Here is an 18,225-nt window from a genome sequence, read left to right as displayed (position 1 = left end):
CAAATTATTTCATCTCTTTGAAGACTGGTGTAAATATTTCAGTTCCCTTCTCCAAGAAGATGAGTTCTAGTTTCTGCCCGTTGGTTTGGCCCTTGCTCCGTTTCCAGGAATCCATCATTCTACTCACTTTTCAATGAGGTTATTCTAGAAAAGTGAGGGATTCTAGAAAAGTGAGGGACAGGGTGAGATCTACAAGTAAAATTTGGTACGACCACCATCGATCAGATCTAAGAGGTAAAACATGACAAATTTCACATTGGAACTGTGATGTAATTCTTGCATAATAATTGGCAACTTCTCAGCAGCCTGGACCCACAGCAGCTCTGCAGTCAAAAGCCATCACCAGGGAGAACATTGATGGTTGCAGAAAATTCATAAGATCAAACGGTCCAAAATTTTATGCAATCTAAATTAATTTTCAACATAAAAAAACACCCATTTTTCTCTCCGCCTACTGATCTAGACGCTCCTAATGTATCCAGTTCTGGTTTTTCAATTCATTTTACCAGGTCAAATATTAACCAATACACGTGGCAGATACGCATCAATGACCATTCAAAATAAGCTGCCCCATGCAAAGTGCAACTGCCTTGCTGTGTGAATCTAAAGTAGAAAATGTCACATCTCTCCACAAACTCTACCCAAGGAAAGACTAAAGGCACCCACTTGAGCTCTTTCCCTTACCCCAAAGAAACCCCAATAAAAAAAAAGAAGAAATTCATTTCAATAAATAATACGACTCCATAACATCATCAACAACTCCACAAAAGAAAGGCAAAAACCCAAACGGTATTGATCATCTCCTTCTCCACTCCCACATATTCATCTTCATCCTTGAACACCTTGCAATCGTTGTCTAGAATTCATACAACCTTTTTTCTTATGGAGGATTTTAGATCCAAGTCATATAGGGATGGAGGGATGCAGATGGGGAGTTACTATGGAGGTAGGGAGGGAGGGCCAAGCAACATGCAAGACCTTAGGTGTTACAGTGCAAGTTATGCAAATTCTGTTCAGCCAAATCAGCTTGGCAAAGAGATTAAGATCAAGAAAAGCAAAAGCCCGTTTGGGTCTTCTTCAAAAAGCTGGAGCTTTAATGATCCTGAGCTGCAGAGGAAGAAGAGGGTTGCTAGCTACAAGGTGTATGCAGTTGAAGGCAAGATGAAAGGGTCTTTGAGGAAGAGTTTCAGGTGGATCAAAGACACTTATACCCAAGTAGTCTATGGGTGGAGGTGATCCATAGGTTCTCCCTCTGTTTTTCTTTTTTTGTTTCCTATTTTTGTTTTGGCTTTGGGGAGTTTGTGTTTTGCTTTGTTGGTGAATGTTGGAGGGGGAACTTGGGGAAATTGGGAAGTTTCCCTGTTGTCTAAGAATCTTGAATCTGAAAAATTTCATAATCTTATATAGCATAACATGAATTATCGTTATAGAATTATAATTATGGACTGTCGGTGTACTTATTTGGCATCTAGGCAAATCTAAATATATGAAATGTGGAAATTTATGTTCAGTCGGTTGAGTTTTTGAAGTGGGTGTGATCAAGATCCATAGCAAAAATTGTACATGTCAATGATTTCTCAGGTTGCCTTCCACTTTCAAAATCGGGTCATTCGGCATTGTGACAGTCTGGTGATTGAGTAGTATAAGGTTAAGGGCTAAGTTGAAACTTGGAATCAAGAGTATCTGGTCAAGATTTTCCAAGTTAGACTATTGTGAAAGGAACAGATCTGTCGTTTTATTCCAGCTGCCGTAGCACAAGAGGAAAGAGTTGTTTCCACAATGTCAATTTCAGCTCTAGATTAGAACTGGGAGGTTCAACTTTGTTTAAAGTGATTTCTGATATTTCCTTCACTTAAAACAATCAAAGCCTTTTTGTTTTGTTTTTTTTTTTTTACTAAAGTTATATCTTACTTTCTGGTATTGCCTTCTCCCTTAAGAATCAGTCAGTGGTCAGTATTGCATTAATGTGATTGGCCAGAATGAATGAATGCTTACCAGAAGCCAAAACAGTACAGGACCACAAGCATTAAAGTTCTCCTTGTAATTGAAGTTCTATTAACGTTTTGACAAGAGATACTAGGTTCCATCTTATGTATACAAACCATTGGCTTGGCTGGTGTTTGTAGAATAGAAAAAGATGATAGAGCAACGTTGTCTACCAGTTTCATGTTTTAATGCTGGAGATGGGACCTGTTGAGTCATGTTGGAGATCTCCTTGAGGTATGATGATTGAGGCACAAGCAAGAGCTGAATCCTACACCAACAAGAAATGATAACAAAACAAAGCAATAAATTTTTTTATAAAAAAAGGCGACAACCAACGCAACTAGCTTAGTTCGTTTGGACCGTCTTTTACTAAATTCAAATGGCAATGGTGATAAGCACAGCGTTCAAAATGCAACCACCTAACAATTCCAAAACAATACAAATAGCCTGGCTTTGAATTTTACAATAATACTTACGTCCACATTATGAAAGAACATCCAACTCAAATATTTTAAACTGCATTTAGACAACAGCCTCTTTACCTGGATATTTTTGATACCTAGGTTTGACATCATCGGGCATCCCACTCTTCCTGTTTCTTTCTTTATTGCTACTTACAGTTATGATTCCCATCTTAGCTTGTGCTTCTCATCTCGGATTTTTTAAAACACAACACAAAGACAACATCTTCTCCACTCCGACTGCATTAGAATGTATACCATCTTAACATTTACAGGAGGCAATAATTTCACGTCAGGTGTAGCCTAATAATGTAACCTCTCATCATTGCTAAAATGCAGGCCTTCAATGCCCCTCAGAGCAGACTCTATATTCTTCATATTTGAGGTGTTTCTACCAGAGGATGAGCGCTTCACCTCCGATGATAAAACAGGTGAGCTTCTTTGCCCACTAGAGATTTTTGGCAGTGATCCTGCACTTGTGTCGATGCTGCGAAGGCGAGAGGGTTCAGAGTCACTCCCCATTATTGCTGCATCACGACTGCTAGAGACAGCAGCTCTCCTTGAAGATCCACTTGAGCGCAAGAAATTAGAACCAGACAACTGCACAAGTCAAGCCAGAAACATTAGTTAGAAAGGGCAGTCGAAATCACACACCATCATATGACAATTTTATACCAGAAAAGGAAAAAGACAGGAGAAAGGGAAGAGGGAGAAGCTGGAAGGATGAGATACTTCTAATAGCACGAAGAAAGCAGGTTTATATATCTACTATATCTCACTTTTTGATATCTAACTACTGTGCATTCAAAAAATAAAACTACACTCAGATTGCATTTGAAAATCACCTTTCAGAAACCAAATTAATCCAGGTCACTATGTCAAAAACAGATACTGGACAATGAGAAACAGGCCTAATCCATGGGAGATCTATACGTCAGGGAAAAAAAAAAATTACCATTGCCATAGGATCTTTAGCTAGAGGAGGATCATTTGCTACTGGACTTTTTTGTTTTGCTAAGTTTCCAGAATTTACAATTGGGCCAGAGTGTCTCCTGCGAGTCGGATCTGTTGAAGACCAACCAGAAGGTCTACCATCTTCTCCACCTGTGCACGGTTATCATTTGCTCGAGTTACACAATGGACCATTATCTAGAATACTATCTTACTGATATTATGCATAAACCAAAATCAGAAAGAATCAAATAAAAAGATACTATATATACACACACACACACATATAAGACTTGACAAAATATGAGCCAAACAGATCAAACAAAGGTACCTGATTGCCGATCAGCAATTGCACCTGCAGGAGGTATGCCAGAGCTTGGTCCAGCACCAGGGCCCTGGAAAAAAAAAAATAAAGTAATGCAATATACGATTAATATCTAATTAAAGGTGTGAAGATGCTAGATCCCAATAAAATACCTAGTTTGGTAAACCACTTACAAGAGCACGGGTAGGAGGATTGGCAATCTGTGACTGCTGATACTTTAATATTGTCCAATCAAACACGTAATCAAACTGAAAACCTGAAATAAGAAGAAAAATAACAAACCATGGTCAAACTTTATAAAATAGAGGTTGCTTCATTGCTTATTTAAAGATTTACAATTTCAGTCATGTATAATATCTTCATCTTTGAACCAAAAAAAAAAAAGAACTTGTTCGGTTCTAACCTTCACGAATAAAGAGGTCACGAAAGAGGCGCTTCAGATAAGAATAATCTGGTTTATCATCAAACCGCAAGGACCGGCAGTAATGGAAGTAAGATGCAAATTCAGTAGGATAACCTCGACACAAGGCCTAAGAAGAAATGAGTAAGATTTCCACTCAGTTTAAGTTGATGAAAAGGTATCACAGGCATCAGCTTTAATCAGAAATTGGTTTACCTCAATAGAAGTTGACACTTTCTTTTCACTAATCTTCTCATACTTCTGCTTCTTAGTTCCTGCTTTCAGTCCCTGCCAAGGAAGACTACAACAACATTTGGTTATAACTGAATCATCCCTACTGCTTTGCTCTATGTAAGATAAAAGTGGCGGGCAGTAGTTACCTTCCTCTTAAGAAGTACATAAGAACATATCCAAGTGACTCTAAATCATCCCTACGGCTTTGTTCTACACAAAATGAAAAGAGTTAGTAGTCCAAACTAGTATGAAATATTTATCAATCACTCTCCAGGTTATCTGACAAAGGAAAACGAGGTGGAACATAATGTCCTACCAATTCCAAGGTGAGTATTCATGCTTGCATATCTTGCAGTTCCCGTCAGATTTTTATTTTCTCTGCAATTAATAGAAGCATGTCAAAAAATTTTTAGTCCAAACCAAGCATGTCACAGATTTATAATATACACTATAAGTACACAAAGGTTGTGCCGACACAACCTTTAAGTTCGTTTAACTTTCAATATTTAACAATTAAACAAACCAATAATAATAACTGCATAAGCATCATGCAGTATTTATAGAGAAAAGCTATGACAAAAATTAGAGGGGCTATTAAACCTAAGGGGGGATCTAGTAGAAAAAGGAAACGAACTAAATAATACTCTTAACTAGGATTGGCATGATACGAAAGTGGAAGAAAAATAATGAGAGAAACTAGCTCTTAAAAATTCTAATTCATTCAAAATTCATAACCTCCCATTACAGCTGTAATAAGCAGCCTTAGATAAGCTTATGTCTTAACAGCAAAGATCTTAGAACACCACTAACCTATAACAGTAATAAAGCAACCATGACAGGACCCCGAAGAAAACCAAATCACATAAACAACCTTCTAAGAATATCAAAATACTAAAATCCACATGTACTGACATGACTTCAGATGCAGCATTCAACTTAAACAAATTAATTGAATTCAAGAGTTATGAGCACTCAAGAGGACTGACCGATAAGGAATATGCTGATGAGTTGAAGTATCTCTGTACTTCTTAGCCAGACCAAAATCAATGATGTAGACCTATATGCAATTAAAAATCAAGTAAAAAGTCAGTATATAACATGAAGTTAAAGATCCACCATAAACACAAGTTTTGAGATGATACCTGATTTGCACGCCTTCCTAAGCCCATGAGGAAGTTGTCTGGTTTGATATCTCGATGCAGAAATGATTTTGAATGAACAAATTCAACTCGATTGATCTGATGGAAATACAATAATTACCAAACGAAATTAATGAAACTCAAAGTACACAGTACCAGAATAAATGCACATAATGCAGGAAATCCTACCATCTGATCCGCAAGCATGAGAACAGTTTTAAGTGACAGTTTCCTACTGCAGAAGTTGAATAAATCTTCAAGACTCGGCCCCAGTAAATCCATCACAAGGACATTATAGTCCCCTTCAACACCAAACCATCTTACATTTGGAATTCCAGCTGCCAAAGATAGAGAATAGTAGCATTCACTATTAATATAAGATAAATACGCAGAATAGTGCACTCCGACCCTTCCCATTTCAAATGCACTACAAGCAGGAAAAGTGGTCCTTACTTCCTCCCTGGAGTATTTTATACAACTTCGATTCATACAACAATTGGGGATGCTTTGTCTTCACATTTTCCTGAGTAAAACAAAATTATCAACATTTCTTTGCATAGATATTAGATATAATTGGCGGCACAATCCATGCCACTGACAATAAAGACAAGAAACAAAAGAAAGATGCATGGTAGATCACATCACAATAGTGTTGCTGAATAAAATTGCACTTATCCATGCCTTATATGGGAACATTTTTCAATACACTCAATAGCAAGATTTTAGTCATGCTAGTTGAATTTTTTAAGACAAATGCTATTGTTGAATCATAGTTTCATTATTTAATCTCTGACATGTCAATAAAATTGCTTTAACTTGGACAGCTCAATATGCTATCATGCAATTCAGGTAGTGGCAAGCTGGCTACCAAAACCACTCAAATCATTTTAATTTAAAGACCACGTATGACCAATGCCATGAATCAAGCTCCCATATTTTAATGATCTTCCGAAAATTGCTCCCAATACCCAAAGGCTTTAAGTGAAATGGTGAATTCAAGACACAAACCTAAGCCAAGTGAATCGTTTAACCAACACGAACTATAACCGTAATAGATCTAAAAACATTCAGGGTTATAGAATAAAAACATTCTCCAACTAGACAATAACCATAGTTAATCATCCAGATTCAAAACAATCAGAAGCAATCAATGTAGTTAAGGTCTACTAACCACAACCCCACTTTTCATTGTACACAAATCCTAGCTTAAAACCGGTAAACTAGAAATTACTTAAAATAGAGTAGTATTATCCAACACTGGAGCATTTAAAGCGGTAGAAATTAAAGATGCTCCTCTGCACTATTTTTCAAAAACACAGTTCACTAAGCAGAAAAGGTAAGGCCGGTTTCGTTTTGGACAACCTTTTTCATTTTCCATCAAGGCTTTTATTCTAAACATGGTCAATAAAATAAGGTAAATAACAAAATTTTGAAGTAAATAATACACTTTTTTATACTTTATCAACGAAATCATTACTATACTTGGAAGTAAAATCGCCATTGATAATAACAGCATTACGTGGCGAATTTGTACTGAAATAAATTTCGAAGTAAATAATTGACACTTTCCTACTTTATCAATGAAATCATTACTATACTTGGAAGTAAAATTACCATTGATAAACCTATTTAATAACAGCATTAGCCGGCGAATTTGTACCGAAAAAAACTACCAATCATTGAGCTGGTTAACTAATCATCTTGCAAGTCAAACCATAGCAGATATTTCATTCATCATTCTTCACTTACTAATATAAAACATTTGCAATGAAAATACAAAAATTTAATATAAAAAGGCGCAAACTTCATTAGAAGGAAATTACTTACAAGCTTAATCGCAACCTCCTCATTCGTTTGAATATTAGTACCTAAAATTAAAACAAACGTAACAAAAAGATAAAAATATAATAAATACTTCAAAAAGAAAACAAACATAAAAAAGAAGAAGAAGAGTGAAAAAGCACAAACCGAGATAGATCTCTCCAAATGATCCGCTACCGATCTTTCGACCGAGCCGATACTTGTTCCCAACTCGCGGCTCCATAATAGCCGAATAAACAAAATGAAAATTAAAATCAAATAAAAAAACCTAGTTCTCTTTTTCTCTTTCTCTTTCTGTAACGCTCAATTTAGATTAACATAAACAAAAAAAGGAAAGAAAACCCTAAACCTTAAATACCATTTCACCAAAAGAGAGAAAAAAGGAAAAGGAAAGAAAATAAAAGGAATTTAAGGGCCGTATAAAGAAGGCAGTGCTGGAGTAGAAGGGGGAGGGAGAGGATGTGATGATTGAGCAGGAATCAACGGCGTAGAAGCGTTGTAGGGGTGGGGAGCGGGTACATGGATAGGAATAAAGAGGGGAACTTCCTCTCTCTCTCTAAAAGGGAAGAGAATAACGAAATTAGAGAGAGAGAGAGAGAAAGATAGCATTATTATTATTATTGTTCCTTCTTAGTGTAGCAGGATAACTGATCTTCAGCGTTGATCCAATCGAAAGCCCAAGCTTTTCCGAGGCTCGAATGGAGTATCAAACGCTGTCGTTTCTCCTTTTCCTTACATTTCGGCAGGTGCTCTAACTTTTACTTTTTATTACGAAAGAGGACAGAAATCATGTCTTCAGATGCGAATCTCGAATTTTTTTTAATATTTCTATGTATATCACTTTACATTTTTTATTACTTGTTTTTTCCCTTTTATGTCATCCCATTTTGCTACAGATTAGAATTAAGATTTATAAACCGATTATTTTTTCCTAATATATACATGTCAATTAGGGCAAATTACATTTAATCATTACAAACGAGTGTAAGAAAATTAATATATTCAATTTTGAGTTATGATCCTATATATATATATATATATATTATCACAATGTTTTCTCTTTTTAAGTAAAACTCAAAGATAATGGGATATAAATGAATTAGATATGCTTAGATCCTCATTTCTTAGTGCAATGCAAATAGAATAACGACTGGGAAGATGGGAAAGGGATCAAAGCCAGTCCAGTAGTTGCAAAATATAGCTTAAACATGCAAACTTTCATTTCTAAAATCCTGTTGGATTAGGTTTGGAACAAGAAAATGAAAGCTGAGACCTAGTCCTACCAAATGGAATCAACCCAAACTCATGGAGTTAGGAATGAGTCTAAGATTGGACAAGAGCATAAGTAAAGACATACAAGTAAGCATTAAAGTCAATGAACAAGACAAGACCAAAACTTCAAACAGGTTTATTAGTTCAACATAAGGAAGATTGACTTGCTTCAAATCCTGCTTTTTCTTTACAACAACAGTTTTAACATTGTTACATTGTACAGAATTATACAAACAAGCCGAGATAAGGCAAATCGTAAATAATGATGAAGATATCGACTATTTTCACAAGCTACAACTCTTATATGTGTGTCAAGTAGTGTACATACAACAGCACCCAAGGCCTTTGTATAATGAATGGGACTTTAATCTAATAAGGATCAACAAATGAATTAAAAAGAAAAAAGAAGAAAAAGGCCTCAAAGTAAAACTGCAAACGGCTGAAACAAGAAAAACCTAAAAATCTTCAAAAATAAACTAAGTTCATGAGCATTGTTATGATGGCGACATTGGACTATGCGTTTCCAAAGATGGTTGTTTTCTTTGCAATCTGCCTCTTAACTGCCTGATCTTTGCATCTACCCGTGCTGTGAACCCGATCTTAGTTTTCTGTCTTGCCTTCGATCGCTCCCTACTCCACATGCGTTGATCCTCAACATCTTTCCTATAGTACTTGATCTCTTGGATGATATGATGATCCAATGGGTGGAAACATCTCTGGAAAGATATATGGGCCATGTATGGGAGATTACAAGCAACTGTTACTAAGAGGGTGGCTGACCAATAGATGGGTGCAGGAGCAAGAGCTTCCACTAGAATTTGGTAGGCATTACCAGAAATAGTGGGAGATACCATGCCATAAACTAGGAGAAACAAATACCAAGTGACAATGCTGCCCCATATGAAGAGGTGTTGGATCCATGTGAAGTGGCTCATTGTGAGTGCAATCTGGCAATTGAGAGCCCAAATGATGCAAGTGAACATTGTCGTGCCCAAGGCAGCCATATCAGCAGTCTGGCCTCCAGCACGGAAAGCTTGGTCATAGAAGATGATAATATTGAGGAAGAAAATGATGAGAGAGGAATATAGACCATTGCCCATCCACCCAAGTATTCTATACCAGTCGAAAAACAAATTTCTAGGTCCTTGCTGATATAATGCAGGAAACTGCAACATGAATAGGCATGCATAAGTCTTGTAATAAAGTCACCAGCAATATGGATGAATTGCTAAAAAAGAATTGTTTACAGACTAACCTGTAAGCAGACCTCGGAAGAAACATCTTGCTCAAAAACTCCTAGTGAGATTACAGGCAATGAGGTAAGAACGACATTGAACAATAACATGTACCAGTCGTCGTAAACTGATTGTCCAGAAAAGCCTGTGAACGCCTCAAAGTAAAAGAGGGTGAGGCCAAATGCTATATTCTTGTAGAAGAAATAGCAAACCTGAATCCAAAATACCAAAGTTTAAATGGTACAGCATTAGAGGAGAACGAAGCATAAAAAATGCAAGAAAATGAAACATTCTTGCAGACAAATCCCTACTAATTACCATCTGTGCAATCCTCTTATAACACCAGTGTCCATGGACAACAAGAAGTCTTTCCAAGAAACGAAATTGGGCAACAGAGAAGTCACTGGCCATTACAGCCTGCAAAAGGGAACAAGTTGTAATTCACTAACATGCAGAGACAACTTGTCTTAAGAAGCATCACGTCAAGATAGACAGCTAAAGTCTAAAATATAATAATTAAATACATCAAACAAGATACAGAAGGAAACGATTATCTGCACTTGAGAGAACGTAATACTGAACATTTTAATAAGTCACTGCTCCTAAACATTTCTGAGTACAGTCAAAAGAAGCCTAACAATATCTTAATCTCCCTATGAGGATGGTTGCATATAAACTGCTAAGTTTTACATCATTTACTAATTAAATAGAAGAGCAGCTGACAAAGAACCATGAAGCTAAAAAACTTGACTACATCTTCCTCCAAGAGAGAGATATATATTATAAATGCAGAAAAGGACCAAATGAGCAAATTCCCATCTAAAATCCAACTCTAATGAGATAGTCTCTCCTTTTCTACAGCTCATAAATATGAATATCCTTAATATAAAACTACATAAAATTTGCTACTACCAATGGAGAAATGATATTGCAAAAAGTGAAAATGAAAATTGACAAACAACCTTGAAGCCTTCTTTTTTGAGGCAAAAAAAAAAAAAAAAGGTTAGTATTATAGCTGCATTGTGTAGAAAGAGAGTTAGATATGTTACCAACCTGCATACCTTCAACACCACTGATGCCGACTCCAATGTCAGCTTCTTGAATCATTCCAACATCATTTGCACCATCGCCAATTGCTAAGGTGGTTTTCCCAGTTCCTTCTTTTACTAGTCTTGTTACCTGGTACCAAAAATAAGTACTAAGTAAGTAGACTACAAAATAATATTTCCACTGTCAGGAATGTCACCTGATTTCATCGTCTAAAAGCTTAAAAAAAGCTAGGAGGAAAAGAAAGGAAAAAGAAATCTTACTAGTGCCTTCTGCTTGGGAGACACACGACAGCATATGACAGATGCACAATCAACTGCTAAGCCTAAGAATTGCTGCTTCATATCATCCCCCAAGGCATATGCTAGAGTCTTCCCATCAATGATCAAAGCAAATGCAGCATGTGGATCTTTTTCTAGTTTGATCATTTGTGAAGCATTGGTAATTTGCATCAATATATTCTCCTTAACTACCTGATCGGTAACAAAAAGCAACGCAGTCTAACATCAAATGAAACAATTTCCTGAAGAAAAGTTCCTGTCCTATTTCACAAAGAAATGCATACCTCTTTGGCATCTGAACTAATTGCTGTAATACAGATCTGCTTCATGCCTTGTCTCAGTAAACTGCAAGCATATCTGCATCACACAAAGAAACTTTCATTAAATTGCTTTCATTGAGCATCTTTCCATGAGAAATCCAATTTCAGGTACCCAAGAGAAGTAAGAGGTACTGAAAAGAGCCTAATATTAAATGGTAAGAGACAGACCCTATGTTTATAGCAGTTTCCATCTTGTCCCCGGTCAAAACCCAGATCTTCAGACCAGCTTGTGCAAGTTTATCTATACATTGTGGTACCTGAAATGAAGAGAAGTTAAATTAGGTTGAAGTAAAGAAAATCAGAAATATCTTAGAGCAAGCAAGCAAGGATAACACATACCCCCTTTTGCAATTTGTCTTCCACAGCAGTAGCACCAATGAGAATCAACTCCCTCTCCATCATATCTGCCACCTTTTCAAGCATTGTCTCTCTATCAGCCCCAATAGAAGTTTTTGCTTTCTGAAATTCATTGTTCCAAGCAGAATACTCAGACTCTTCAAGCTTTCTATAAGCGAGCGCCAATGTACGTAAGCCGGCTTCTCCATACTCATTCAAATGCCTAGTGGTATCTTCCTCATACATTCTTCCATTCTTTGATAACCGATCAAAAATAATGCTGCATAAGCCAAACAGAGAGATAATTAATCAGTCAAACATAAATCATCAGGCCATTTAACGTACGGATTGGAGTAGGCTACCTTGTTCATCTGTTAAAACCTTTGAAGAAGTCAAAAGAGCAATAAAGAGACTAACCTGTCAGCACCTTTACACAGGAGAAGAATCTGCCCATCTTCATCCCTCACAATTACTGTCATCCGCTTTCTTTTGCTCGTAAATTCCAACATATTTAGAATTTTGAACTCCCTACAAGAAACCAAGAGGACCATTAAGATGCTTAAACAAAAGGAATTCAAAAGTGATTAGCAAAGAGACATTGTGGATTTGATCCAACCTTTCAATTGGTTGTCCTGAAGATGAATATCTTTCATGGATAAACACACTTGATTGTGTTCTTTTAAAAAACTCAAAACCAAATTCTCTGGCTGCAACAAGAAAGGCTCCTTCATCAGGTGACTCTGCTTCATATGTATAACTGCCGGTCTCTTCATTCAGCTCAGGGATAGCAGTGTGACAAATTGCTAATGTTCGGAAAAATAACTTAATGATGTCTGCTTTAGGCTCTTTCAACCAGTTCCCTTTCATGATGCGGCTGTCCTCAAAGCTAAACCCTTTTATGGGAGATTTATAATTCTTTTCATCTTTGGAAGTAACAACAGTCTCCAGTTCAATTTCTTGTTGTTTGCCTTTTTGCCTGGAAACAGTTGATCTTTCTACATCCTGATCCTCAAGGTCAATAGCCATCTGTTGTGCAGCAGCAAGTTCAACTTCACTAGAGCGCACACCATATGCAGTACCAGCAATGGAACATCTAAGAAAATCCATCTGATTGCAGGTCAAAGTGCCTGTTTTGTCCGATAGGATTGTATCCACCTGACCCAACTCCTCATTTAAATTTGATGTCCGTGCTTGAGCAGGATTCCCTGTTTCTTCATCATACATTTGTATGTCTTGATTAATAAAGGTTGCTTGCAAAACCTTCACCACCTCAATCGAAACATAAAGTGAAATAGGTATTAAATAGCCATAAAGCATGAGGGCAGTGACCAGATGGGTAACCCCTGATACAACAGGCTTTTCTGGATTATAATAATCATCTGTACTCTGGGGTTGCAGATACCACCAGTCTGGCATGTAGAACTTTGTTTTCACAGCAAAGCCTATGGAGCTCATCAATGAGATCACCAGAAGGAGGCTGAAAAGAACATATATTATATAATCCATTTTCCTTTCTATTCTGCTTCTCTTTGAAGGGGACTTCGTGGCATTCTGCATGACTTTGCTATCATGACCAGTGAAAATCACAACACCGTAGACAAAAGCTGTATTGCGCAGCTTTGAATCTCTAAGGAGAATCTGGCTAGGGTCAAGAGGATAGACTTGACGTTCGTATTCAAGATTACCAACAAAGGTGTAAAGGCTGGGGTTTGGATCTTCACATTTAATTGTTCCTGTGAAGTTCTTGAAAGCCTCATCATCATCCAAAGGCAAGGTTACCTCCAAAGCTCTCTTTACCTTCAAGTTTGTCTCACCATCTAAATTCATAGTCTCCACATAACAAATTCCGTCCTCGTAACTTGATGACAAGAGTAGTAAATCTGCTGGAAAAAACTGATCCTTTTCCACTTTCAGCACATCTCCAACCTGAACCTTCTGCCACGACTTATTACCAAAAATGCCTTCCTCTTTATGAACTTTTCCTTTCCGAGTATTAACCTTCATATCTTGCATAAACCTTCGCCAATCCTCCAAAGCTTCCTTTGCCATGCTAAGCCCTACAACAAAGGCCAAGGGGGCTATCATGCTCACAGCAGAAAATGGCGAAAGGGGTGTAACTGAAATAATTGCAGCTCCAAGGAAGTACAAATTGGCAACTCGGTGGAATTGTTCATACAAAGCTTTTGGCAAGAAAGTGAGAAAATTATACTTGGTTGTGGATATGTAATTTGACCGGTAATTTAAAGGTTTTTTCTTGTGCATAAGAGGTTGGTTGCAATGCACAATTCTTGAGTATCCAGGCCCTTCGATAGAATGTGGCCCCTCTTCAGTAGCACTTGGCCTAAGACATGAGAATGTATAGAGATGACTCCGCCGGATCCGTGCTCTTATCCTACCCCCTGCCATCTCTTAGAATCAAGCTTTAAAAAGCAACCAGCGCACAACTGTCAAACAAAGAGAAGCTCCAAACCTAGCCTTCCCTGGTGGATATTAATGCAGCCACTGATTCACAGTTCCTTGCTTTAGGACCTGATTTCACAAAACCAAATGGAAATTAAACGTAAGTACATAACTTATATACACAAATTGAAGCTTATAACAATTAGAGCTCCATATAAAACGCCAAAAATTCTAAAACACAAACATTCTGAAAATGTGATATTTAAATTACATTCAATATTCTTGCTTTACCCAGATTTGAAAGTCTTACGACCGTTAAAAGTCTAGGAAGAAAAGAGAATTAAGGGAAAGATGAGAACAAATCTACATTGGTGAAAGCTACAAAATTGACCAAAAAAAAAAAAGATGTTGACGTAAAAATTAACAGAAAAAGCATCCATATGGCCAGTCCCAACGTATCCAGAACTCAACATTAAAAATACCAAATTTTGATAGCTGGAATAAAAATCCCATACCCAATTCCGCTTTTCACCTCAAATATCCAAATAAACAGCTAACATTATTGAAATCATGAAATCAAAGAGGAGGTGGACAAAGGAGACAATGCCCAGCTAAAACTTTAAATTTTCAACAAATGAGCAGATCATTGATATTTGACCCAAAGAAAGAAACCCAGATAGTAAAAGTTTTGAAAATTTAACCAAAACAACAATTTATAAAACCGACAAGAAGAAAAGGGAGGCCAAAACAAAAAGGGGTACCTTGAATCTGGAGGCTGGTTCATCTTCAATTCAAAATTAACAAACCCATCTGCGAAAACCATTGAAAAAGAGTAGACAATATCTTTTGCAGATCAAGAAATAGGGAGAGACAAGCAAAAAAGGAGACGAGTTTTTATTTTTTTTTAATTTTGATTAAGGGAGGAAATCTAGAGAGAGAAAGAGCCTAGCCAGGGTTTTAGGCTTAGGAGAGAGAAATTTTCTCTCTCTCTCTTTGAACCAATGACAGGAATTCCCGGGGTCCCCTTGCCTTCTATAAATAATACTTTAAAAATATTTATAATATATATTTTTTTCTATTTTCCAAAATTCCACTTGTATTTTCTCTTCGAACTTCATTCAGTTTTTCTTTTTTGAAATTTATAAGGTTTCTTTCTTTCTTAAATTTGAACACAGATCAACTTTTTGATCGGTTCTTCTTTGTAAAGAATGACCTGGCTGGGGATCAACTTTTTTTTTATTTATTAAAAAAAAAAACCAGCCAAAGGAGAACCAGTCTTTTCTAACGTTTTGTCCTTCGTGGGGCCCCTTTTTTATCCTACGTGGCAGATGCTCCCCTCAGTCTTTTACTCGTTTTCTTTTTAATTTTTTTTTTCTTGTCCCTCCTGTCTCGGTTTGGCAAAATAAAAAGAAAAATTTAGTATACATATCCCTACTAATAATTTCGTGTATTTAAGTTTTCCGAGTGAGGTTTTAGACAATTTAGACAAAGTGGGACCCACCTAATATTGAGTTTAGGAACTCCTGGACATTAAGCATCTTTACCTCTGCAAATGTTCTCCGATGTTACTGGGATGCAGAGGAAAGAATGAATGAATTTATATTTGCATAATTTTGATTTAATAATTAAATTTACCTAAACTTAAATTGAAAGCTTAATTTTAGTCAGAGGCTGGAAATACGGGCATCTTGAAATTGTCTTTGTGGAAACTGATATTGAGTTTTTTCTATTTATGCCGACTGAAATTGTCCACTACACTCTGATGGTAAAATTGTAAATAATTATTCATTTCTTTGTTCAGTTGATACTATTAAAACGACGTCATAAGTCATAACCGTGTTTGCTACCTGTTTCCAGAATGCACGAAGCCGTGATTTGTTTGATTGCCGGTCAACATTGGGAACACATGGGGAACATTGGGATCAAAAAATCTGTTTTCCCACGAGAATTCATCAAATCGGACGGTGGTGAATCGGCTGGTGATTAAAAAAATGGTAAAATGTGGGACACCACAGCAAGTTCTCCCACTCCTTCCCTCCCGTCATGATCGATTATTTAGTCATTATTTAGTCAACTTAAATGATGCAGGCTACATCCTGCTTCTGGAAAAAAAAAAGAAATACAAATTAATATTGTTAGGTATACAAAAAAAGTGGTATTTTAAACCCATTTTTTACGTTGGTAAAATTGAATTCTCTTAAGTTAAATTTTCTTGGTCAGCTCTTTGTTATTTTAGCAAAATATAATTAAATTAAATACTACATCTTACAGAAGAAAGAGAATTTTGCTTGCTTTTACTAATATATGTTTTTCTTTCTTATGTACTTAAGCTTAAGAAATGGGTTTGAATTGAAGCATTCTACTTGGATGACCCTTTAGGCCTTTTTACTATTTTTTTAAACAGCAACTAGGATATTAACTTATTCTTTGATCTAAACAATGATTTATAATGCACATACAATTTATTTTTAAAATGTCACAACATAAAATATTTAAAATTTTATAAAATAAAATCTTTATAAATATTTTTAAGACATTAAGGGCGTGTTTGGTTTGAAAAATGAAATAGTCATTCCTCATCGATTATCATTTTTGACATAAAACTATATTTGGTTTAATAAAATAACTATTGTTTAGAATAATCATTTCAAAAGGGGCTTGAATAGCCATTATCAAGATCCCCATGACAATGACTATTTCAAATTATTGAAAATAAGAAAAAAAGTTAATTAGATAAAAATATTTTTTATAAATAAAAAAAATTACCTTATAAAATAATATTAAACTTATTTTTTTCTCTCTCTTTCTCACTCTTTTTCTCTCTCTAAAGCATAGAAGATACAAATTTTTTTAATTCATTTCCCAAAAAAGGAAATAAAAATATTTTAAATATTATTTAATATATTAATATTATTTGATTATAGTAAATATTATAAGGAATATTATTTAATATTATTATTTGAATATAATAAATGTAATAAAGATTATTATATAGTATTATTTAAATTTAATGAAGAATGTATTTTGTCTTTTAATATTAAATATTATTTAATTATAATAAAAGGTTTAATAATATTAAATATTCTTAAATTATAATAAAAATACATTTGTATTTTGGTGAAAATATTATTTAACTATAATAAAAGGTATTTTGATTTTATTACTTAGAATATTTTTATATTTTAACAAATAAATTCTTTAATTTTAATAAAAATGTATTTTTATCATTTACCACTTATTTCTTAATTATTCCTCAAACTATTTCTGTCAACCAGTCATTAAACATTCTTATAAACCAAATTATATAATAGCTATTCCGCTCTTATTCTATTATTACAGAATAACGATTCTATTTTTTCTCTATTCCATTATACGAAGCAACTGATTGAAAAAAATTCAAAATTAAATAATAGCATGATTCAAATTAAAACTTTTTTATTAAATAATAAGTATCATTAAATAAAATACTATTTATTATTTTATATTTGTTGACATTGATATAAAAAATAAAAATATTATAGATTTATATTATCATGTCATATAAATATATGACATCGTTATTTATTACGACATAATTACATATCATATCAATATCATATAACATAAAATGACGAATAACAATTTGATTTATAATAATTAATTAACAGTTAATTAAAAAATATTTAATTTAAAATAAAATATAAAATATTAAGATAAAAATATATATTTATTTTAATTTTTATAAATAATTTATTTTTTTCAAAATATTATATCATTTTATTATCTATAAAAAAAAAAAGTGTCGGAAGCAATGCAGGACCTATTTCTCGTTCTAAAAAATTCAATGCTGCTAAGATATTTTAGTTGATGATGTAAAGGCATACGATACAAGGAGATTTCAACGGCGTTGGCCATCAAGTAACTACTCCTCTTTCCTATGAAAAAGATTATTAAATGCCTGGCATTGATATTTTATTTTTAAAAGGTAATAAGGCATTGATACCTAAAAGTGAAATAAATACTTACTACTACTTAATT

The 18,225-nt window shown here is 34.9% G+C and overlaps 3 protein-coding genes across 4 annotated transcripts; 1 reads left to right on the top strand and 2 right to left on the bottom strand.

Annotated features, from left to right (window-relative positions):
* The first annotated feature begins 612 nt into the window (after window positions 1-612).
* Window positions 613-1,510, top strand: LOC148762222 (uncharacterized). Its single transcript, XM_088807254.1, has one exon. It carries the CDS (start codon window positions 883-885, stop codon window positions 1,234-1,236), a length of 354 nt encoding a protein of 117 aa, XP_088663380.1. The 5' UTR covers window positions 613-882; the 3' UTR covers window positions 1,237-1,510.
* Window positions 1,511-2,273: 763 nt separating this feature from the next.
* CKL2 (casein kinase 1-like protein 2) lies at window positions 2,274-7,918 on the bottom strand. Its single transcript, XM_007024471.3, has 14 exons — window positions 7,465-7,918; window positions 7,324-7,364; window positions 5,950-6,019; window positions 5,686-5,834; window positions 5,500-5,595; window positions 5,344-5,414; window positions 4,674-4,735; window positions 4,504-4,567; window positions 4,340-4,424; window positions 4,127-4,253; window positions 3,897-3,979; window positions 3,730-3,793; window positions 3,403-3,551; window positions 2,274-3,047 (listed from the first exon to the last, which is right to left on the bottom strand). The coding sequence occupies exons 1-14, from the start codon at window positions 7,538-7,540 to the stop codon at window positions 2,751-2,753; spliced, it is 1,434 nt and encodes a 477-aa protein (XP_007024533.1). The 5' UTR covers window positions 7,541-7,918; the 3' UTR covers window positions 2,274-2,750.
* An 835-nt stretch (window positions 7,919-8,753) lies between these two features.
* On the bottom strand, window positions 8,754-15,247 carry LOC18596165 (putative phospholipid-transporting ATPase 4). Of its 2 annotated transcripts, none has more exons than XM_007024466.3 (11): window positions 14,970-15,247; window positions 12,425-14,337; window positions 12,226-12,336; window positions 11,812-12,088; window positions 11,641-11,729; window positions 11,437-11,509; window positions 11,135-11,371; window positions 10,878-11,003; window positions 10,143-10,241; window positions 9,845-10,036; window positions 8,754-9,755 (listed from the first exon to the last, which is right to left on the bottom strand). In XM_007024466.3, the coding sequence occupies exons 2-11, from the start codon at window positions 14,212-14,214 to the stop codon at window positions 9,084-9,086; spliced, it is 3,666 nt and encodes a 1,221-aa protein (XP_007024528.2). In that variant the 5' UTR covers window positions 14,215-14,337; window positions 14,970-15,247; the 3' UTR covers window positions 8,754-9,083. The 2 variants fall into 2 exon arrangements, with proteins under 2 accessions (XP_007024528.2, XP_007024529.2); XM_007024467.3 differs by having other exon boundaries at window positions 11,135-11,344.
* Between the last annotated feature and the right edge of the window lie 2,978 nt (window positions 15,248-18,225).

The sequence above is a fragment of the Theobroma cacao genome, chromosome 6, assembly GCF_053813885.1.
Source record: "Theobroma cacao isolate CCN51 chromosome 6, ASM5381388v1, whole genome shotgun sequence".
Lineage (NCBI taxonomy): Eukaryota > Viridiplantae > Streptophyta > Magnoliopsida > Malvales > Malvaceae > Theobroma > Theobroma cacao.
Note: the sequence above shows the minus strand (reverse complement) of the source record. Positions and strands in the feature narration are given on the sequence as shown.